We start from the raw sequence: 23777 nt of genomic DNA, 5'->3' as shown, positions 1-23777 counted from the left end.
AATGGAAAACACCTCTCTTTACCAGAAAAAAAATCTAATTATTAGATGGTAAATCTAGTGGTACACTAAAACAAAGCTTAGATGAATTAAAATATGGCCCTACCTCAAAACATCAGCATGTCTTTCCAATCTTACTGTATCTTGTTAACATTTTCAAGGGAGAAAAAATAAACATTTATAAGTCATTTAAAACTAAATAGTCCATTTTAAACTTTCTGCTGAGAACATGGAACATACACTGGAAGCCAAAGGTGAAACAGGTTTTTAAAATATAAGTAGTAGCAACAATAATATATTGAATCATATAATTTCCAAAATGTTGAAAATGAATTTTCATGCCGAAATAGGAAAATGCCAGTGATTCTGAGTTATCTACATAAAATGCAGTAACCCAAAGTATACAGTTGGATCAGAAGGAAAAAAAAATATGTTAAAGGCTAGTTTAAGGTTTTTATTCTCTAATTATAATAAATCTTTCAAAATTTAGTAAACAACAGAGAATGGAGAAACAAAGTTAATAAATGCTTACCAAGGTTATAACAAACACGGAAATGAATACCAAAACATAATTTAAAAAAGATCACAAACTAAAATCATGTTTGGGATATAGGATGTAGATAGTTCTAATGAGTCTCAACTAGGTTACTTAAAAACAACAACAAAAAAAGCTTGACTTCATTCTGGTCACACAGAAGTCCTTACAGAAGGGTAGAAACACTTTTGTTTTTCATCCCAAAGAATAAAGCAGAGCCTCGACTGTCAGATACTCTCCAATCATCAAAGCTCTTGAGATATAAATCACCTTCCAACAAGCACAGAGTGGCTCACTCAGAAGTCCACTCTGCCCTAGGCTGAACCTCTCCAAGTAACAACTGCTTTCAGAAATTCAAACATCTGAAATAACTTCAAATTGTAACAAATATTCCACTTTCATTTCCACATGGAAGTCCATGGACCACAAATTTAAGTAGAGTTATGATGGGTGACAAGTAGGGAGCGTGAAGTCTTTAGTCCAGAAGGACCCCAGCTGGACAGCCTTGCTCTGGCTGCCAGAGTACACTTGCTAGAAAGCCCTGCCCCCATGTGGCTGGCCAAACTGTGTGTAGCCAGGCCACCTGCCTTGGGGCACAAGGGGAAGATTCCAGTCAAAAATAATACTGTGAAGTGCCCACCTACCTCTGACTGTTAAAAGATTTCAGGATAAAGCCTCCTAAGCAGAAACTAAACCCTTTCCAGGCTTGGTGGCTTGGACAATGGGAACATGCCACAATTAACTGCTGTATCTGCCTGGGCCTTACTGAGATTCTCCCCAGGGACTTCTGCAAACAGGGACATTCACATTCTGTGACGATGCTGAGGCCCAGTTTAAATGACATCTTTCCTAGTCACAACTACATTTTGCTGGTCATACTTCACCACAGAGGATCTTTTAGTTGATATTAAAATTGTATATAAAGGTCACATGCAATGTTCTTTGGTCCTGGGGCAAACAGGGTATCTCAGTACTTTGGGCTCTTGGTATTCCTTCTGTGTCTGGAACCCCTTCCTTCCCAGCCCTGGCTGTCTGAGGTCTGTTCTGGAATGCTCCGATCATCTCTGCTTTCCACCCATAGCACTTCCCCAGGCAGGGCTGTCAAGCTCTGCCCGCCAAGGCTCACTTCAAGTCTGTGCCACCTCTCAGTGCCTCTGAAGGGGAGAGCTAGCTCCAATAATCTGGAAATAATGCTGGTGTCCAAACAGTCTGGAACAAACAGGCCACAAAGATATCCAGGGACGACTGGGTCTTGTGACAGCACCCAAAGCAGGCTCTGAGGAAGGAGTCCTCCTGTAAGCTATGAAGTCATCACTGAAGATAAATCAATATTTCATGCCCCCATTCACTGCAGGAATGAAAACTATAAAGCGCGAAGGCAATGGAAGGATTCCGTTCCTCCTAGTTTATTTTCTCAGGTTCTCCTGAGCCAGTGTGAAAAAGCAGGTACTCTCATTGTGTGTGGCCCTCACTCAGCCTCTCCATCAGGCATAGTCAGTACCCACTAAATGTTAGCTACAACATGGGCAGCTTCCCCAAAATAGAACACGTTACAGGGATGGCAAACAACACATTCTGAGACTTCCCCTTCTCTGCTCTGAAGTCATGGAATAACCAGATGAATTAACATGCTCTCATCCAGGAACACAATGATGTCTGTTTCAAAGAGAAATGTGACCAGTTTTCTCCACAATGGAAACAATGTGTGCATGCACATGCACACACAAACACACTGCATTATTACATTCTTCAGAGGTTATTTATTCTGTTCAATAACAAATGTGGAAATCAAATGATTCCATTCACTGAGTGAAAAATAGTGAAATAATAGATCATATCTGAGAACCTGAAGCAGATCCATTTTAGATAAAGGATCATTTCCATACATTTACTCTCTCAGCACCCATGAAAATATTCTTTTTATTTCTATTATTATCAACCTCTCCGGCCTGCTGGCCTTCCCCACTGCCCTTGGCTAATGTGGCCAACCACCTCCAAATGTCCCCTGCCACCCTTGTGCCTGGTCACCACCAACAGCACAGCACCCGGAGGGTGAGTTCTAACATCGTGTGCCCCATTCATAGATTTGAGGGCGAGGGGGCTGTAACTGTCAGAAATGTGACATAACTGTCAGGGTCCATGACATCAGCTCTGTAGATTTCAAAGTGCTGATGGCTCTCTCTGTGTCTTTATGAAAAATTACATTATTTCTCCTCTCAAGATAAAAAACAAAGGAAAATATAAACTCTAGTTCTCACTCCTCGAATGACCTTCTCTGACCACTGGCAGGTCCCAGTTGCTTTGCCCTCCCCCCTCCCCACCCCAGCTTTGAGGCCACATGTATCTGTGGATTACCCACTCCCTTCTGGAAACTGCCCTCCTCAGCTTCTCTAACATCTATCCATGAACTTCTCTGGCTTACTCCTCTACTTCTGACTGTCCTTGAACTAGCACTCTCTGGTTCTAGCATTAGCTCTCTTAGTTTACAAAATCATCCCAGGGGAGAATCTTTTTTTTTTTTTTTCCAGCTGTGTGTCCCTCCAACCTTCCAGCAGAACAGATCAAAGCGGAGTTACTTCTGCTGAAGAGGAAGATGGGGGCTCAAGATCCACCCAGCCCAGCCCCGGGCATCTCTGTAAAGCTCTGGGGTTCAAAACAAACTATAGTATCTTTCCATACCCCTAATAGTTCTCAGCTCTGTCTCCACTCCCTGCTCTGCTCCTTCAATCTAATGACCTCCTCCCCACTTTTCCCCCAAATAAAGTCAGATGCATTCCCAGATACAGTTCAAGGGCCACCTTCTTGTGATTCTTTTGCCATACCAGGCTGAGATGAGTACTCCATATTCCCTGGAGGTACCCTGGACTGCCTCCACTATTGTTCATAGTGCAAGATGTCTGTTTACTTTTCTGCTTGCTCTACTAGATCTGACCATTCTAACAGCAGACAAGATGATGATGGAGGTGGTGGTGGTGTGTGTGAAAGATATGAAGGAGAGGGGTCCCAGATGAGCCAAAAATGAAGCCTGGACATATTCTGGCTGTGGGGCTGGCATCTTGATCTGCATGAAGAGAGGTGAAGGCTGTGGCTGGAGACAGGGAAAGGACAGTAGCTGGCTGCTCTCCAGCCCAACCACCAAGGATGGAATGTAAGCCCTAGAAAGAGAGGGAAAATCAAAGAACTGCTTTTAAAACAGACAATGAAATATATATTAAGGTAGAATACTGAAGACCTCATATTCTCTTTTTAGAAATAATATTTCTCTATTGTTTTCTTTAAGATCTAAATTTCTAAAAGGCCCATCTGTATTTTTCTATTCAGTTTTGATAAATAAAAATCTCGCCTAAAATCAGAGCCAACAAACCTCAAAAAGCATTTGCTAGTGAAAACAAACTAAAGAGGGAGTCGCTGACATAAGTGGAAGACAAAATTCTGACCTGTGGACCCAATCCAAAAAGCTTGTTAGATAAACGTAGAAGCTGACAGTATTCAGAGGAATAGACAGCTTATTGCCATTATGCTTATAATTTTCCAAAAAGACAAGAGTCCTTGCAAGGCTGTCTGTGAGAGTCCCTTAGATATGCAGTTTAATGAAAGTAACCATTAAGGGCAAACTACTATTAATTGGTTGTTAATTGACAAACTGGACTCAGATTGGCCTCTGGAAGTCCCAAACATATATAACAGCCAGATTCCTTTGTTCTGCACAAGAGCCTCAAAACTCTACTTGATTTCTCCCACTCTGGAAAATTAATGAGGGTGATAATTCTGGAAGACTCCTGTACCCCACAGCAATGCATATCCTCAGGGAGGGTTGGGAGTGGGCCACAGCACACTCCTGTGTCTAGTTCACTGACACTGAAGTCAGCAAGGAGGCCAGGTGCTTGGTGAACTGGGACTAGTGAGGGCAGGTCCTCTGTTCCTGCCAAGAACACATGACCTGAATCTAGTCATGAGAAACACTGAACGGCTCCAGGTTGAGAATTCTTTAAAACTGTCAAGGAGGAAATATGACATCTCTAACCAATGCCTGTTCCTGGATGGGATCCTGCACCAGAAAGGAAAGAGAGACACCACTGGGAAAGTGGTGAAGTTTGGATGGGAATTGTAGATTGGACACTATTATCGTGTCAGTGTTGATTTCCTGATTTGTTACATGGTGGCAAAGTGGAGAATGACCCTGCTTGGGGGACCTATGTATTCAAAATGTAGAGATTGTGAGACATTATATGTATAGTTTGCTCTCAAAAGTTTCAATGAAAGACTAATGACAATGGGTGTGTACACTTCTATCTCCACCCCCATCACCACCTCTACCTTCATCACCAATACCATCACCTCCACCTCCAATACCTCTAAATGGCATCACAACGTCTACTTTGCTCCCCCCTTATTTCTTGGTATTCAGAGGTGTTTCCCATAAATAAGTCAACAGATTAAGCTGGTTACTTTACACCTAACTCCATAACAAATGAATTACATCATTTTACATCATCTCTTACTTCTTAAAGCCTACTATGGGAACATTTAATGGTCTCTTAAGTTTTTCTCTACTGAGCTGCCACAGCTAACGAAACAATCAATTAACCAACAACCAACCAACAGATCCTTAATGAGCATAAAATCTGTCATGTGTAGCATTCAGGGGAATATAAAAGACATGCTCCCTGTCTCCAAGGAGGTGAAGCCCTTGATACAATCAGGAATAAAACATGCACTAAGAGTTGAGGGCACAGTGAGGAGATCTGCTGGTGGTCGTGGGCCAACACCTACAATGATGCAGATTTGTAAAAGTGAACAGAAAGATGCCCATATCACTAAAGGTCAGGAGGAAAGCTGTGCACCCAGAGTAAAAGGGGCCCCCAATGCTCCCTGCTGTTTCTTCTAGGTCCTCATACTGACTGGTGAGATGGGCAGTGGTGATCAGGTAGGAGCCAGAAAGGGGAGAAGTGGCTGGCCCCCTCCTAACAGAATGGGAGGCAGGGTAAGTTGGTATTCAGCGTGCCTTCACATATCCACCTTCCATCTTCTCACCTTGGGGTGCCCAGCTCCTCATTCACCAGTCAGGTACCCAATCATGCCAAGAAGAAAGCAAACTTGATAGGTATTAAAAGTCAGATATTTAGTTTTAAAACAGTGTTCTTGACTCTCTCAAGTGTCCCACAGAGCTCACAGAGGAGGTCTTAAAGAGTAGAGGGAGAAGGAGAAAATTTCTATCACTGATATCTCCATAGGTTACACTTATTTTCTATGAGCCTACATAGAGACTCCTCTTTATCAGGAGAAAAAAGTTACCTTTTCAAATATGAAAAATTGCTGATCATTAAAAAAAAAAAACAGAATTACCTTAATAACCAGGCAGCAATGAAATGTGACTTATTAGCCCAGAAATGCATAAAAGTAATATACTCCAAATAGTATCTTATTATCACATATTTTTCCTCTAATGACAAAAACTCCTCTGAAGATTTTGAGACCTATCGTTTTTGCCTAATGGTTCTTGGTGACGACTGCAACTGTCTAATCCAAAGCTAAGGGAACACAGCCATAAACTATTAATTGGTTCACTGTTTTCTCTTTATTGTACATGAAACTTTTTGGAGTATTATGTCTGTTGGCAGAAAGAGAAAATTAGCAATCTAGATTTACACCCACAAAGCAGGAAATAAATTGTGTAAGTCTATATTCAGAAGAGCCTCCCCCCACTGAATGAATCCTACTCAACTGGCTCCATTTTCCTGTTTTAAGGAGGATGTATGATCAAGGAAGCTGTAAAGTTTCAAGCAGTCTGTTGAATTTTTAAATTATCACTAAAAATGTTTTGACTATACACTTAGAATCTGAGAAGCAGGGAGGGACAAGGCAACCTGATCACTCTAAACAGGCCATGGCCCAGAGCGAAATGGAATAGCTCAGCATATCAACATCATTAACTGTGTCTAAAGACAAAATAGTCACTTTTCTTCTTCCGATCGTCAATACATCACTCCATCACCTCGAGGGGCAGTGAGAACTTGTCATGTGGTTTTATAGCATTTTACCCATTAGAGTGTTGAACAAAGGCTCAGGTTTTCCAGGCAAGACAGGTGTTCATAACAGACTTGTCCAGTGCAGGCCTTGCCCAACAGAATTTTACCAAGGATCTCTGGGACACTGTCTCATGGAAGCAGTGAGACTGGATGGATTCCAGTCTCCTCCAGTGAACTCGGAAGTCAGTCATTTATGCTGTAGGATTTGTCAAATGAACTAGGATGCCCATCCCATTTAATCCCCACAGAGAAAGCTGAAACAATCACCGCTCCCCAGGAGTGAAATGGCATCAATCTGACGCCTGGACCAAAGCCAGCCAACTCAGCTGGAATCTGAGGTTTCTCAGCCAGAAACTGGGACCTTGAATGCATAGCAAGTGGACCTCTTCTTACTCTATTTGCTCTGTTTTTCCAAAAGCAATATAAATTGTATTTTTTCTTAGGCAAAATTGTAAGTAAAATGTAAAAATAAAAACATACACGTTATTCTGTTGGTCATGCAAATTTGATATTTGCACATAACCAGAGATAATGAACTAAGTTTGTCTTTCTACTTTAAGGTTTGCTCATTGCTCTGGCAGTCAAAGGAAGCCATACATCTAATAAAAATTTTTACAGATTTTAAAAAGATCATATGACAAAATTTTCATTATTTTTTGAACAGAGACACCTATGGTGGCTAAACTATTTCCTAACGGGGATGAGAAGTATCTATTCCTGTAAAATTGGCCATCATTTACCAAGTAATTACCCTTTGGACATTGTGGCTGAAGCTTTTGAAATGTGGTTTTCTATGATTACATTAGAGTCAACTGTGTAAGAGAACCAGATCTGAATCCCATTCTCCTCCTCTGAGACTCTTTTCTAATCTAGCTTTCAAGAGTAGCACTTCTTTCTTTTAAAAAGAAGACAGATTTGAAGAAGTGGAGGGGAAAACAACCTTCCTATCCCTGTGCTAAAGATGCTATATGCCCCTATGTATTTTGGATATTACAACACCAATTGCCACAGCTTATGGTAGATGGTGGCAGTAGCCAGGCTGTTAGGCTCTTTTTAAAAATTTCTCTGTTGTTTGGAAAATCAGTTTATTGCTTTCCTAAAAACGGAACATGCACATTATAAAGATTTCTAAGAATCTAAAAATCTTCAAACACTGCTGTCCTACCACCCATCACTGCAAAACCTGAGAAACAAAACGAACTCAAACTGCAAAAAAGTCTAATTGATTGCAGTACTGTTGACCCTTGAAAAGTACAGGTTTGAACTAACTGGTAGGTCTAGATATGAGTAGATTTTTTACAACATGGTGCTATAAATGTGTTTTCTCTTCCTTATGATGTTTTTTCTTTTTAAAAAGATTTTATTTATTTATTCATGAGAGACACAGAGAGAGAGAGAGGCAGAGACATAGGCAGAGAGAGAAGCAGGCTCCATGCAGGGACTTGATCCCAAGACTCTGGGATCACACCCTGGGCCGAAGGCAAGTGCTCAAACGCTGAGCCACCCAGGCTTCCCAGTTTTCTTAATAACACTTTTTCTCTAGTTCAGCTTATTGTAAGAATGAAGTGTATAATACATAGAACACGTAAAATACATGTTAATGGACTATTTATGTTACTGCTAAGGCTTCTGGTCATCAGTAGGCTATTAGTAGTTAAGTTTTTGGGGAGTCAGCTTATAAGTGGATTTTTGACTGCATGGAGGCTTGATGCCTCTAACCCCTGCAATCTTCAAGGGTGAACCCTAATTACATTTCATTAATACATTCTCATTACTGAAAGAGATTAAATGTCAGTGTACCAAAGTCCATGGCCTCTCAGTGTATTCTCCAGAAAGCAGAAAACCACATAGTCCTTGAACACATACATGCTCCTCCCTGGAATGGGACCTTCCATCAATCTCAACTTTACCTCTCTCTCTTAACCTCAGTTTCAAATGTCTTCCCTCTGGGGATAACTAAGACATTTCACTTTTGAGATAAAGTCAAATTGGAGAGATTTCAAAAAGAAAGAAATTAATTCTGCAGATAGTGTTATTTTTTCCTTGCTTGAACTGTGTACTCACTTGAGCCAGATCAACTCTTGCATGGCACAAGGCAGGGGATGAATTATCAATAATTTTAAAACATATTCATCATGATAAAAGATAGCTCTATCTGCTAACTTTTCCTCATAGCTAAAATAATCTATTTCTATTGTTGGGAGGCTGAAAGCAATAGTATATGAAGTAAAGCTTTTTTTTCCTGTCATAGCCTACTGATAGATTTACCTCTTCCCCAACCACAGAGACCATAATTAAGCAAACAAACGTATTTTATGACATGCCAGATTTATTAGTTATTGGACTACCTTCAGTAATGACAATGTTTAATACAATAAAAAAGAACCTGATAAAATTCCAATTTCCATTTTTATTCCAAAAAGTAACTCAAAACTGCTTCTCGGGGATCCTCGGTGGCTCAGCAGTTTGGCGCCTCCCTTTGGCCCAGGGCGCGATCCTGGAGTCCCGGGATCAAGTCCCGCATCAGGCTCCCAGCATGGAGCCTGCTTCTCCCTCTGCCTGTGTCTCTGCCTCTCTCTCTCTCTATGTCTATCATGAATAAATAAATAAATAAATCTTTAAAAAAACTACTTCTCAATTCAGTGTTTGACTTTTGCAAAGCAATTCTCTTTATATTAAACCATATTTATATTTTCTTTAGTCATATTATTAGCTTTGCTTAGCAAAACCTTACTGTCTTTTCTCAGTTATTGCTTAAATGTCTTTTTCACAAGAAGGTCACATTTCACCTCCTGCTGTCTTGTGGCATAAAATGGTCAAGTACACTTTTAGGCAAAATTGAGTATAATTATTTTAACAAGAATAGTTACTAAAATAAAAATTAAGAATATCCACATTTACTGAACTTTTGGTTTCATTAACTATTGATAAAAGATTGCAGAAGTCATACCCTCAAAAAAGAGTCTTTGTTACCACTGTTTGAAACAGGTATGGTCAATGGTACTTCTATTTATTGACTGATTTTTAAAGAGTTTATTTATTTGATAGAGAGTGCACAAGCAGGGGAAGCAGCAGGCAGAGGGAAAGGGAGAAGCAACCTCCTCACTAAGCAGGGAGCCCCACGTGGGGCCTGATCCCAGGATCATGACCTGAGCCAAAGGCAGACACTTAACTGACTGAGCCAAGCCATCCAGGCATCCTTCAATGGTACTTTTATAATTCAGAAATTTTCAGAGCTCAGAGGGGAGAAGTGAACACATCTGGTCTGCTAAACATCCTAAATATCCATTAATTTGAACCCTACATAAATTTGAATAAAATCTTCTTAAAGCAAAGAAAATTCTATGTCCTTTATAGCACTATGTTATCTCTTATGAGCTAAACAACATAATTAATAGCAAAGGACAGTGGGGACTGAAAGTGCCAGTGTTCCTCTAAAACATGCATGAACGTATCACATACTCACATGAAAGCCTGTCACTTGGCCTGGGGGAAAAAAAAGAATATGACCACTAATGTTAATCACTTTGAACAGATAGAAAGGACTAGCATTAGCTGAATCAGGATCTGTCCTAATCATATCAGAGTAACTCTATTTTCTGGCGCTGCCAGGAAGGTGGATATTTGGGGTTAATCAAACACTTAGATCCCTACTTACATTAACATGCAGATTTGTAATTTTCTAAGAAACTTACATTAATACTCCACTGAACTTAATTCAATTTTTGTTGCAGAGTTCAGGAAGCATTTCTTTATTTTGGTCTTCGAATCAGAACCATTTATTATAGATGTTTCATACAGATACCAGTTAACAAAGCATTCTGGTTGGTAACCTGTTGGATAAACCCGTTTTAATTGCCAAAAAAAAAAAATGTGCACAAAATACAACTGCTGTGTTTTTATGCAAATAAAAATAATGAAATAAAAATGTTCACATTCTTTGAAAAATTAAAAAAAATACTGCACAGTCCACTTACAGTGAGTTCACAGAAATCGATGCTGTCAAGGCTTTTGCTTCTGTGCAGTCTCCCTTTTATTCGTCTTAAAGAAGGTTTTCCTTGGCTGACGCTAGAAGTAGCACCATTTGGATTTTCAGAGGATGGCGTTACCCTGAAAGAAGGGAAAAAAACTTAAAAGACAGGTATGTAGGTAGATAGGTTTCTCAAGCATGAAATAAGGACTTACTCGAGAATAGCTCTAGAAATCTCGTGCTCTTTTTCAAACAAGAAGCTAAGAACCACAGTGGAGCTACCTCTGATCAGATATTCATTCTCTTTTATTTTCTTTTCTTTTCTTCTTTCTTTCTTTCAAAGATTTTATTTACTCATGAGAGACACAGAGAGAGAGAGAGACGCAGAGACAGAGGCAGAGGGAGAAGCAGGCTCCATGCAGGGAGCCTGACATGGGACACGATCCTGGGTCTCCAGGATCACACCCCTGGCTGAAGGCGGCACTAAACTGCTGGGACACAGGGGCTGCCCCAGATACCCTTTCTAAGTATTTCTTAACAGCTTGCTGGCTTAGAAATTTTTCTTGATGGGGTTCAAACATTTCTACATTAAGACTCACTAAAAGTCAACTCTGTGACCATCAAAGAAGCAATGAAGGCCAGACTGAAGTTTCCTAGGTAACTGGGAGGCATCTGCTCCCCTCTAGGTGATTCTTTATCAAGCGCTCAGCCCAGAGCCCAGCACACTTGGAGCAAGTTGGCTATCACTTTGTACAACCACAAAAACTGTTCAGCATGCTTTTTCAAGCATGAAAGTAACTTCAAAAATTTAAACATGACAGCCAACACTTAATTTTAACATGATTACAGAACCAAGTAAATACAGATAAAAAGAAATGGTAAATAATCTAATCTAATCTATGCACATTGGGATACATGTAAACACACACTCAAAGTCCACCATGTGTTCAATCGCTTCTGTGCTACTAATGCTGGCAGCCTTAGAAGGTGTCCTGGGAACCGGGGAGGAAACTACTTAGTGGATTATCATCTTAGGGATGACAAAGGTTTAAGGAGTAAGACTGATTTGTTAAGTGTGGCTTATGAAAATCAGTTTCCTTATTTTATGATCAGATTTCCTGCTTGTATACATTCCATGTTCACATACTTTTCAACTTTCCTGACCTAATTAATATTTTATACTTGAAATGCTGTCTGAAAGGGATAGGTCTCTCATGGGGCGCCTGGGTGGCTCAGTCAGGCATCCAACTCTTCATTTCGGCTCAGGTCATGATCTCAGGGTCCTGAGATTGAGCCCCATGGTGAGCATGGAACCTGTTTAAGATTCTTTCTCTCTCCCTCTGTCCCTCCTCTCTGTGAGCGTGCACACACTCTCTCTCTCTCTCTAAAAAAAATAGGTCTTCTCTCATTGCTTGAAAAGGACACACTGGATGGACTATTAGCAAAGTAAATTTGACTTATATAATAATAAGACGGTAATGAATATCATAAAATAGACTAGATTAGGTATGCCTGCAGTTTAAAAGTACTACTTCCCTATAGTTAGAATATTTAAAGAGTATGAAAAGATGCAAAATTGAAAAGTAAAGCTTCCTTCTCCCCCCCATCCCAAATCCCAATTCCTTTTTCTAAGGACAACCACCACTAACAGTTCTTTGTATAAACTCCCAAACAAATGCCCATGCTTATCCATGTATGTGTGAATCTTCTTTGAAACTTTTTAGCAGTGATCAAATTGTCCTGCACCCTACTTTTTCACTTAGTAATATATCTTGAAGCTTTTCCCAGAATAACCAGATTTATTTCAATTTTTAAAAGATTTTATTTTTAATTAGTCTCTACACCCAATGTGGGGCTTGAATTTACAACTCTGAGATTAAGAGTTGCATGCTCTATCTACTAAACTAGCCAGGCATCTCCCCTCCCCCCACGTTTTTTTTTAAAGATTTTATTTTTAGGTAGTCTCTGCATCCAACATGGGGCTTGAAGTTACATATTTCATTTCTTTTAATGGCTAAACAGTATTTCATTACATAGGTGTACCACAATTTATTCAACCATTCTTCTAACCAATGGGCATTTAGCTTTCAAATGTTTGTTATCAAACTATAAAGCAATGAACATAGTTAACATCTTTGCGCACATAGTATTTACTTAGGAAAGATTACTAGAAGTAAAATGCAGGGTCAGAGGTTTCTAGATGTTGCTAGGTACCACCTTTCAAAAAGGCTTTACCAACTTATACTGCCATCAACAAGATATAAGAAAGTATGTTCATGTGAGGGTGGGAGTATCCTCAAGTGGAAGAGTGACTTTATCATTTTTTAACAACTTCTCTGTATCCTTAATTACACTTATCTTGTTGAAGGGCTGATTTCTATTTAAAAAGACTATTTTGGAGTTTTCCAACATGAATATGGATTTGAAACTGATCTTTATATATTAGTTTTTCCTTTACATATTTCAAGTCTGTTGTATCAGATGCTCTAATGTTTATAACTCATATCTTTCTGGGATTTAACCTTTCATCATATTAAAAGTCTCTGTTCCAGTTAAAGACTTTACCTTAAATGCTATTTTGTCTATTAATTTCCCCATCTACATTTATATATTATCTTTTTTCTTGACTTATCTTTTTCTGTGCTTGTCTTTTGAACCTTTCCAAGCCCCTGCTGTCTCCCCCTGCCATTCTTTTAGCTATACCCTTAATCTTGTTAACTCTTTAGCAGCATGTAACCAGATTATTTTCTTTCTTTTTTCTCCTTTAAAAATAGTTTATTTATTCATGAGAAAGAGAGAGAGAGAGAGAGAGGCAGAGACACAGGCAGAGGGAGAAGCAGGCTCCATGCAGGGAGCCCGACTTGGGACTCGATCATGGGTCTCCAGGATCATGTCCCGGGGCTGAAGGCGGCGCTAAACCACTGAGCCACCCAGGCTGCCTTATTGTTTTCTTTTTTATCCAATTTGGGAATCTGTATCTTTTGAGAGAAACTTAATCCATTCAAATTTGTTGTATTTACCGATATATTTAGGTTTATTCCTGCCACATTGTTTTATAGTTTATATTTTTCTAGTTTAAATGCTTTCTTTTTCTTTTCCCACCTTTTTACTATGATTGAGTTTTCTATGTCTCCACCCACCCCTGGACTCTCTCCTTTCCAACTAGTAGTTCAAAGTTACACATCTAAAAACAAAACAAAACAAAAACAAAAAACAAAGTTACACATCTTATTAGGGCAACTCTAACTCTAGCTAACTATATACAAACACATATTTATATATTTATATGTGCATAGGTACATAAATATATGCATACATATATACATACTTCTATATTTCCAGAATACATTTGTACACACATATATATTTAAACTGAAATATTTCTATCAACATCTACAGTTCAGTGGTATTCCTATCTGCTGTTCCACAAGAAACAACATTACACCCACCTCCGTTTCCCTTCTTTTCCAACACCAGGACAACCCTACCAAAAGCTCCACCCTTTCTTGGAAATAGTTTCAAGGTCTCTTAACTTCTCTTTCATACTTTTAATCCCTTTATTCTTTAGTGGTTCTTTAGCTTACTCCTCTAGATTGCTAACTTGCTTTTCAGTTTTATCCGTTCAGCCATTCTCTTTCAGTTTAATAAGCAAAGGTTAAATTTCTGAAGTGTCTCATAGTGTTTTATTAATACAATATTCTCTTGCATCTTTCTGAAAATAACCATTTAAATCGATGGTTTTTCTATTTTCTCAGGACTTAGTTCTTTTGTTTGTTGAGTACAGTAATTCTCTTAATACTGGCTTTCTCCAACTGTTCGGTGATTTTTAATGTCTACTTATACTTGTATTAGAGAACATCTGTTTCTGCATTGTCGAGATTATTGTGGCCTGCCTTTGGCAACTCTGGCAGGGAGATGGGACAGGCTGTTATGAAGTAACTTCTCTTCTGGGTCACAGGGCTCAGTAGCTATCTCAGCTACAGCTCTGTCTCTGGCCCAAGAGCTCGCATTCACTGCTTTGGTAAGTGAGAAAGCAACACTGTTGTCCACAACTTGTCACAAACTAGGGAGGCAAGGAGTCAACTGAGCATCCAATCTGATTAATTCCCCAAATGTCCTCTGCTCCTTCCATCCCTGGAATGCTGCTGCACGCTATCAACCTCTCTTTGTGCAGAAATGTTCTCCTGCTCATTTTGTGGACAGTGGTTCCTACAAGGCTTTTCTCTCAGTAGATCCATCCAATCTAGTATGTACATTTCAGAGATTCTGCAAAAATGTTGGTCCATTGATGGCATTTGGTGTTGTTTACTCAAACTGTTAGTATTTTTGTTGTGGCTTTTTTTAAAAAAAAATTATGTATGTATTTATTCATGAGAGACACAGACAGAGAGAGGCAGAGACATAGGCAGAAACAGGGAAGGAGAAGCAGGCTTCCTCCAGGAAGCCTGATGCAGGACTTGATCCCAGGATCCCAGGATCATGCCCTGAGCCAGGATCATGCCCAGACACTCAACCACTGAGCCACCCAGGCATATTTTTGTTATTTCATTGAATTGCTAATGAGTGCACCTTTCAAGTCACCTCCAAGGATAAAATTCTGATGATGTCCTGCTCATTATTCTCAATACAAAAAAAAAAAATAGTACATTGTACAGTGTTGCTCTCTTCTCTGCAGAATAAAAGCTTCCGTGAAAATAATGAAGAATTTCATTTAAGAGAAGAAGGCATATAGGAAAGAAAAACAGATTTGTAAAAAAAAAAAAAAAAAAGAAGAAAAACAGATTTGTAAAACAATATGTAAGTCTTAAATTCTGTTTCTTTTCTCTCACTTTGATAGCATTATTATGTGACATAATCATAAGAAATTAATATAAACTTTTTGACAAAGATATTTTTCACAAGTTTTTCTCTCATTTGACTTGAAAAGTATCACTATTTACCTTTTTACCAAACCTAAAATCTGAAGTCTGTGATAAAAATTTATATCCACCAAATGTATAAATGACTGACAGTCAAGAAATTTATCAGACTTAACTCAATGTAATATCAAGTCTAGTGATGAAATCAGGAAAAAAAATCCTATCTAAATATAACTAAAACTCCTAAATATAATCCTGCCCTCCCCCACCAGGATCATAATAAAAACATTTACTAAAGAGTAGAACTGAATTGGTATATAGCAGGTGAATATCAGGTCTGTATCCACCCCACCCACAGACTGGGCAGGAGGAAGGTGCTTTGCCTAGGCAGAGAACCAGGCTCCTACAGAGTAAGAGTTTTGAGCAGGTCTTTGGGAAAGGAAGAGGTTAAAAAGCATATGGTTCAGTAATGACCCCCTTTTCTTTGGTGAGGAAAAAAGAAAAGAAATAAACATGATTCCAGATAATAATATACAATGTTAACTCATAGATAAGTAGAAGGGGCATTGAGATATAGGGGAATTTAAAATGTCACTTCTCTTCTGTTTTACTACTGTTTTTGAGAATTAATATATGTCTTGGGGCAGGGATTTGTGTGTTCAAATACTTTTCTGCTGGAACCTCGTTAAGAATAGAGAGGAATATTTACAATTCAGTTAAGACGAGCTGTACTTGGATACAAAAAGCCCACGAAGGACAATTCTTTCTGACGTCTCCACGTGGAGATGCGGAGGGGGAAAAAAAGGAGTATTTTGTTGTTGTTGTTCTAGTTTTTCGGTTTTTGGTTTGTTTTTGTTTTGGTTTATTTATTTATTTATTTATTTGAGAGAGAGAGAGAGAGAGAGAGAGAGAGAATATAAGTGGAAGGAGTATAGAGAGACAGAATCTTAAGCAGGCCCCAAACCCAGCATGGAGCCTGATGTGGGGCTTGATCTCACAATCCTGAGATCATGACCTGGGCCGAAATCAAGACTTGGACACTTAACGGACTGAGCCACCCAGATGCCCCAGGCATATTTTTAATCCCAAGGTCCCACTCTCCTGATGGTGTCGTCTGAACTGAATTAACTCAGACTCTGGGATTTATTTCCCAAATATTTAGGAGAATGGCCCTTGATGACAGGGAAAATAAAGTTAGTAACTGAGATGTAAGCATTTTGGATATTTTCCCTTGAATTCTGGGGAAATCGATATTTAGCTTACAATGAAGTTTTTCTTTTCCTAATTCTTAATTCCATTTATTCATCTCTAGGGGATGACTGGGGAGAAAATTTCTGCTTCTCTCCACTCTGTTCATAACCTCTGTAATACAACCATGTTTTTCCCTGTGGTCAGGGCTGGCATGCTTGACAGGCAGAAACCCTCTCATTTGGTTTCTAATGCAGAAGTTTGGGCTTACAACAATTTCTGACCACGGTTCACTTGGAACGAACAACTCCTAAGCTTGCCTACCTCATCCATCTCTAATTTCTAGTGGAAAAGATCTCAATAATAACAAAGAATTGGGCAAAAATAATCAAAATGGGAGAAATTAAACAGTTACACAAGAACAAAGTACTGATAGAAAGAACACCTAACAATCTTTCTACAAGATATTAATTTTAAAATATCAGGAATTAGGGATGCCTGGGTGGCTCAAGGGTTGAGTGTCTGCCTTTAGCTCAGGTGGTGATCCTAGGGATCTAGGATCAAGTCCTGTACCGGGCGCCCCACAGGGAGCCTGCTTCTCTCTCTACCTATGTCTCTGCCCCTCTCTCTCATGAATAAATAAATAAAGCCTTAAAAAATATATCAGGAACTGATAACCACAACCAACTCAAGAAGAATACTGATGGGTGATAGCAGAGCATCTTTCCCCCAGACAATGGGAAGTACAAACAAGGTGTAAGAACAGAGGCCTCGAGATACTGCTAAGCACAGCAAGGCAGCTGACTTTAGAAGGATACTGAATTCTTGTGAAGGATGCTTCCATAAATGCTGGTAAAATGCTAATTTTTGTCTTTAAGTATCAGACTTCAGAAGCCTTAAAATGTTTATATACATGGCTGGCCCTTAGTTGTACATATAAATAAGAATGTGTATAACTGGCTACAATTTGCGCAGTAAAGAAACTAAGAAAGGGATGGATGCTAACTAGACTTACTGTACTGATCATTTTGCTATATAGATAAATACTGAATCATTATATTGTACCCCTGAAAGAAATATGTTGTATGTCAGCTATACCTCAATAAAGAAAAAAAGAAAGAAACCAAGAAAGGACGTGGATATTAGAGCCATTCCTGTCCCATCACAGGAACCTCTGTGACCCATGAGGGGGCTATGGGCCACCCTTGGAGAAACAACATTCTATAAGGCACTTTCCAGTTGTTTTGTACCTGTTTTCAGTGGTTCTTCCTTTCTAGACTGTCATGTCCCTGCTCAAATGTTTTTTTAACCCCAACAACTGGCATAAAACCTGATGTGTGACTCTGGGCAAGTCAATGACTTCATTTGTAAAACTGGGAAGGGGATCCCTGGGTGGCGCAGCGGTTTGGCGCCTGCCTTTGGCCCAGGGCGCGATCCTGGAGACCCGGGATCGAATCCCACGTCAGGCTCTCGGTGCATGGAGCCTGCTTCTCCCTCTGCCTATGTCTCTGCCCCCCCCCTCTCTCTGTGACTATCATAAATAAATAAAATAAAAAAATATGTAAAACTGGGAGGAAACAGCAGCTACCTCATAGTGGTGCTGCAGGTTATATGAGGATGTTTGGAAAGCACTTCTACTGGGCCCATCAGGTAATAAACTCAAGGAATGGCAGCTCTTCTTTTTTCCAGAATCTGCCTACTGGACAACTACTTGAACGAGTGCACTGATGCCACACCACCTTCAATAGTTACTCAATCAAATAGCTGGGAGAAATATCTTTAGAGGCATGAAGAAAATGAGGTGACATTCTCTTTTCCCCCTAAGATCAGTGTAAATGATACTAAGCGCACTCCATGCAAAAATCTGATTGAATAACAATAAAACTATTATGAAAATATTTTTCACATTTCACATAAAATCGACAGGAGTAACAATTGTTTGGGCTTCACACCTGTTGAAAAGCAGAGAGTTGGCCTCAGTACCTGTACTTGATTGGTTGGTGCTCCCTCTCCATTTTTCCTAACCCCGGGAATCTGTGAATGGGACTCTCATTTAGAAAAAGGGTCTCTGCAGAAATAATGAAGGGTCCTGAGATGAGGTCATCCTGGATTATCCAGGTGGACTCTAAATCCAATGACAAATGTCCTTATAAGAGACAGAAGTGGAGAAGACACAGACATACAAAGACCATGTGAAGAGGTAGAGAAAGATGGGAGTGAGTCAGCCACAAGGAATGCCTGGAACCACCTGGAATGGGGAGAGGGCAGGAAGGATTCCCACCTAGAGCCTTCCCGGAAGCCTGGTTCTGTAGACACCTTGATTTCAGACTTCTGGCCTCCAAAACTGAGGGAGAATACATTTCTGCTGTTTTAAGCTACTGAATCAGTGGTAATCTGTTACAGCAGCTCTAGGAAAAAGAGTGCCCTGCTGCCTCTTTTCAGAAGCAGCAATTATAGAAGATACCCACTGGCTGCAAGCTGCACAAACTCACACCTACTTTGGGTAGAGGTCACAGGCCTTAGTTCTATGTTCTTAAACACTAATGATTCAAAACCAAACAGTCCTACTTCCTAAATTTCTTGGAGAAGGAGACAAGGAGAAGACAAAGTTCTTGCAGGCTCCAGTGATGCAGGTCTGGCTGTTTGCTTTACTTTCCACCAAAAATGGTGTACAAATCTATTATTCCTTATAGGAATTGCAGAGCCAATCAGAAAGATGAAAAGATGGTGCACAGAAGAAAGCTAATGAGCACAAGTGGTCAAACTAGATAGAAGTGTGGGGCCAGAGCCCGGGACCAGGCAACCCTATCCTTTACTTCCATCCGCATAAGCTTTGCAGGCATGCCATCGTTCCACATAGACTGCAAGAATTTAGAGACAGAGGAACACAGACAGCATGCACTTTCGCGTAAGCATATTCATATAAATCTTCATATGTGCCACAACCAATTATCATAGTATCCCTCACATCTTCTAAATGGGTATAGTGCATCCCAAGGTCCGACAATCCATGCTGATATCTGCTACTGGTTCCTACCCACCATGCTGGAGTCAGAACCCATATCCACACATCTTCTTGATATGTAATAGCGCCTGTCTTAATTCCCCATATGCCGTTGGCTCTAATACTGGCAAAATGAAATGTTATCTAGAAAATCAATTCCAGAGGATGTAAGAGAGAGATGAGTCAGGCAGCACAATATTCTTCAACTTAAAGAAAGGACTATATATATATATATATATATATATATATATATATATGAAGTACCATCCACTCTAGAGTTTCCATCATGTATGCTCTTCACTTTGCCATTATAGAAATTATATTAGCATTTGCAAATTCACTTAACATTGAGCAGAAATTCTGGAATGCTCATTTAAGATTGTGGGTAAGTTAAACAAAATCCCCTGGCTTTTTCCAGGCTCTCTCTTCATTAGATGGTTTTTAACTGCAGCCCTGGTTCCCTGCCTGCCTGAAACATGAATCTCTAGAGCACAAAAGTTACCTGGATTTTATTTCTTTGTGTCCTCTCTTCACACACTGTATTGGGGAATGTATTCTCAGAAGCAGCACTCCACTGAAAAAGAATAAACCTAGTATCCTGACTTGGTGGCCCACTGATGCTAATTAACATTCATGCCCAACAGTTCCTCAAACAATATTCCCACATCTTAGTTTTTAAATTTAACATCAAGAAAATTTCCTACCCGGTTATGCATCATTAAGAACTGGGTAATGGGCATTAAGGGGGGCACATGATATGATGAGCACGTGTCATACGCAACTGATGAATTATTAAAAACTACATCTGAAACTAATGATGTACTAATTGAATCTGAATTTAAAAAAAGAATACATCTATTCAACATGTAACTTTTCAGAAACTATTTTGTACCAGATACCAGTTATAGGGGACTTAGTAATGAACCAAACAGACAAAAAGGCCTGCCCCCATGCAACTTACATTCCAGTGGCACAGTTGGGGGGGGGGTAGTATGTATGGCAATTAAGTAAAATATGTAGTGCCTTATATATTGTAAGTGCTCAGGAGAAAAGCAGAGCTGGTGCTGACCTCGTTTTTTCTTCTTCCTTTCCTTTATCAACCTGAAAAGCCATCTTCCAATGTTACTGCTTCTTGCTTCATAATAGCGACAGTCTTCATATATTTGCTAAAAATCTTCTTCCATGGACATTTCTCAATTACTGCCAACTATTACCAGTCTAGTCCTTGATGTGTCATCCCTTGCTATTCATCAAATTAAAATACTGTTTGCAGAATACATCTCTCTCTTTTTAAAAATTTTTATTTGATTGAGAGAGGAAAAGTGGGGGAAGGGGGCAGAGAAGGAGGGAGAAACCCAAGTGGCCTCTTCACTGAGGGTGCAGCCAGATATAGGGCTGGATCTCACGACCTCCAGGTCAGGACCCCAGCTGAAAGAGTTGGAGGCAGTGCCACCAAGGTACCCCTAAATTTCTCTCTTTAAGTAAATTATTAGAGGGAGGGCGGTGAGGAAGACACTAAGAGTCACTAAGCGCCCATTATTCAGCCAGACCTAGTGGCAGATGCTTTGTATTCATTATCTCAGTTGATCTGGGTTATGACCCCAGGAGGCAGATAATATCATTCTCACCATACAGACCAAGAAACAGACACTCCAGTAACTTGCTTAAGGTCACAGAGTAAGTGGCACAGCTGAATTTGAACTCTGCTGCCCATATTTTTTGGTCTTACCTCCAAAATTCTTCATTATGGGGCATTCTTTTTTTTTTTTTTTCTTTTTGGTTGCTCCATCTTTATATTCCTTGGATCACTCATTTAGTCTTAGATGGCACAAACGACTTTTCTCAAATGCCTACAAGCGGCCTCACATCCTTTTCCCTATAACCTTGAAATTCAATTCAATTAAAATCGAACTGTGTAAATCTCCGCAGAACCTCACCGACCACAAAATTCAAAATTAAAATAGCGAGATATTCTTTTAATACCTATCTATCTTTTAAAATGCTGAGGTATTCTTTTGACAGTCACCATCCCTTCGCCGGACTATTTCGTGACAGAGCCTCCCGCTGAAGCCTCGGGGCGGCGGGATCCCAGGCAGCCCCGGGGACCCCGCAGGCCCCACCTGAACGCTCACAGAAATGCCCCACACCCGAAAGATCATCAACGGTGCCACCAGACCTGGAAAACTTCGGACGTTCTTTCTTGTAAGGGCGATCTTTTCCCGTTACCCCCAGTCACGGTTTCCAGGTCAGAGGAGCTGGAACGCGTGCGGATAAAATGCAGCCCCGCGTCGTGCCCCCGGCGTCTCGAACTTACTCCCCTCGCGGCGGGGGCGAGCGGCTGGCCCTTCGCCTGCCCGCGGCGGGTGCGGGTTGACACACCGCGGGAGCCCGGCCGGAAACCCCGAGCCACGGCCTCGGCGGGGACGGGCTGGCAAGGACAGCCCCGGGCGGCAGCCGCCGGGCCCCCGCCTTCCCTCCGGGCGCCGTCTGCGTGAGGCGGCCGCACCTGCCCGCGGGGGCGCGGGCCCCACGGGCTCCGAAATGGCTGCTGCGCTCGGCGCTCCCGGCGCGCTCGGGCCCGCCCGGCCTCGCCGCCCGCCCGGCCTCGGCCCCGCCCGGCCCGGCCCCGGCCCCGGCCCCGGCCCCGGCCCGCGCCCGCCGCGCCCTCACCACAGCCTCCTCTTGAGCGGCAGGAGGCTGCCGCGGTTGGAGGGGGTGACGCCGATGGCCATCTGCAGCACCGTCAGGTATTTCTGGTACTTCATCTTGTCCCCGCTCCGCTCGCGGGCAGGGCCCCGCCGCCGCCGCCGGCGCCGCAGACACAGCCCCTCCAGGCGCCGCATAGATCAGCTCTGGGCCATCCGCCGCCGCCGCCGCCGCCGCCGCCGCCGCCACAGCTCCCGCCGCTCCCGCCGCTCCCGACGCCGCGGCCGTGCGCGCCCGGCTCCGGCGGCTCCGGCGGCTCCGGCGGCTCCGGCTCCCGCTCTCGCTCCCCTCCCGCTCCCGCTCCCGCTCCCGCCGCCCTCGCCGCCGCGGCCGCGCGTGGCCGGAGCTCCCGCCGCCGCCGCCGCCGTAGCCGTGCGTGCCCGGCCGCTCCCGCCGCCGCCGCCGCCGCCGCCGCCGCCGCCGTCGCCGTGCGTGGCCCGCCGCTGCCGCCGCCCGCACCGCCCCCTCCGCCCGGCCCGCGCGGCCCCCGCGCGCGCCCCGGGCGGCGGGCCCCGCTCCACTCCTTCTGCCCGAGCGGCGGGAGCTGCCGGGCCGCCGCCCCCGCCTCCCTGGCCCGGCGCCGCGTGTGCCTCGGTTTCCTCGGAGGCTGCCGTCAGAGCCTTTGCAACCGTGTGGAGTCCAGGAGAAGCCCCTGACAAGCTTCCACAAGACAGAGGGAAAAAAAAAAAAAAAGGTTTTAGTTTATAATTCTCGGTTAATGGTTTGCAATCATCGTGTATGTGTTCTAGCCTTCAAAGTGTTTGAAGATTTTATGGTTACATAAAAATGCATCTATGCAAAGTGCATGTATGTGTATGATGGTGTATATACTATACATGACGTATGTACCATAGATGTGTACGTATCTGTTTGTGTGTGGCATATATGTATATGTGTGTGTTTTTACATAAAAATGCACCTATGCAAAATGCACGTAGGTGTATACACATACATGCTATATATAATACGGACGGTGTATATACCATATTATGCAGCATGTATATGTGTGTATATATGTATGTGTGTATTTTTACATAAAATGCATCTATGCAAAATGCATGTATGTGTATACACGGACATACTATATATATAATACCGAAGGTGTATATACTATATACATGATGTATGTAGCATATGTATGCATCCATATATGTGTGTGCATATATATATATGTATACAGTCCTTTCTTGCACAGTACTTTGGAACTCTACGAATGACTGTGAACCATGCAAAATTGTTTTATTTATTATTTATTTTGCAAAATTGTTTTAATGATCAACTGGGAAAATTAAGATTGTTCCATGACCTTAAAAAATTTTGTCAAAACAGTCCAAACGCTCTTCATGAGCGGTTGTAAATTTATAAGGAAATGAAAAAAAAAAGTAAAACTAATCATTCAATGCACTGTAGTTTGAAATATTTTTTTTTTAATTTTTATTTATTTATGATAGTCACAGAGAGAGAGAGGGAGAGAGGCAGAGACATAGGC

At 41.5% G+C, this 23777-nt stretch overlaps 1 protein-coding gene across 6 annotated transcripts in view; it reads right to left on the bottom strand.

Moving 5' to 3' along the window:
• The window catches only part of TJP1 (tight junction protein 1), a 253048-nt gene extending 230608 nt beyond the window's left edge, over window positions 1–22440 (bottom strand). For all 6 annotated transcript variants that reach the window (XM_055326338.1, XM_055326339.1, XM_055326340.1 and 3 more), the window contains exons 1-2: window positions 22253–22440; window positions 10539–10671 (exon numbers count right to left, since the gene is read on the bottom strand). In XM_055326338.1, coding sequence (XP_055182313.1) covers window positions 10539–10671; window positions 22253–22425 — 306 coding nt within the window. In that variant the 5' untranslated portion in view covers window positions 22426–22440. The remainder of the gene's footprint in view (window positions 1–10538; window positions 10672–22252) is intronic.
• Window positions 22441–23777: the final 1337 nt, after the last annotated feature.

The sequence above is a fragment of the Nyctereutes procyonoides genome, unplaced genomic scaffold, assembly GCF_905146905.1.
Source record: "Nyctereutes procyonoides isolate TBG_1078 unplaced genomic scaffold, NYPRO_anot_genome, whole genome shotgun sequence".
NCBI classification, from domain to species: Eukaryota; Metazoa; Chordata; class Mammalia; order Carnivora; family Canidae; genus Nyctereutes; species Nyctereutes procyonoides.
This window is presented reverse-complemented; position numbering and strand designations above follow the sequence as displayed.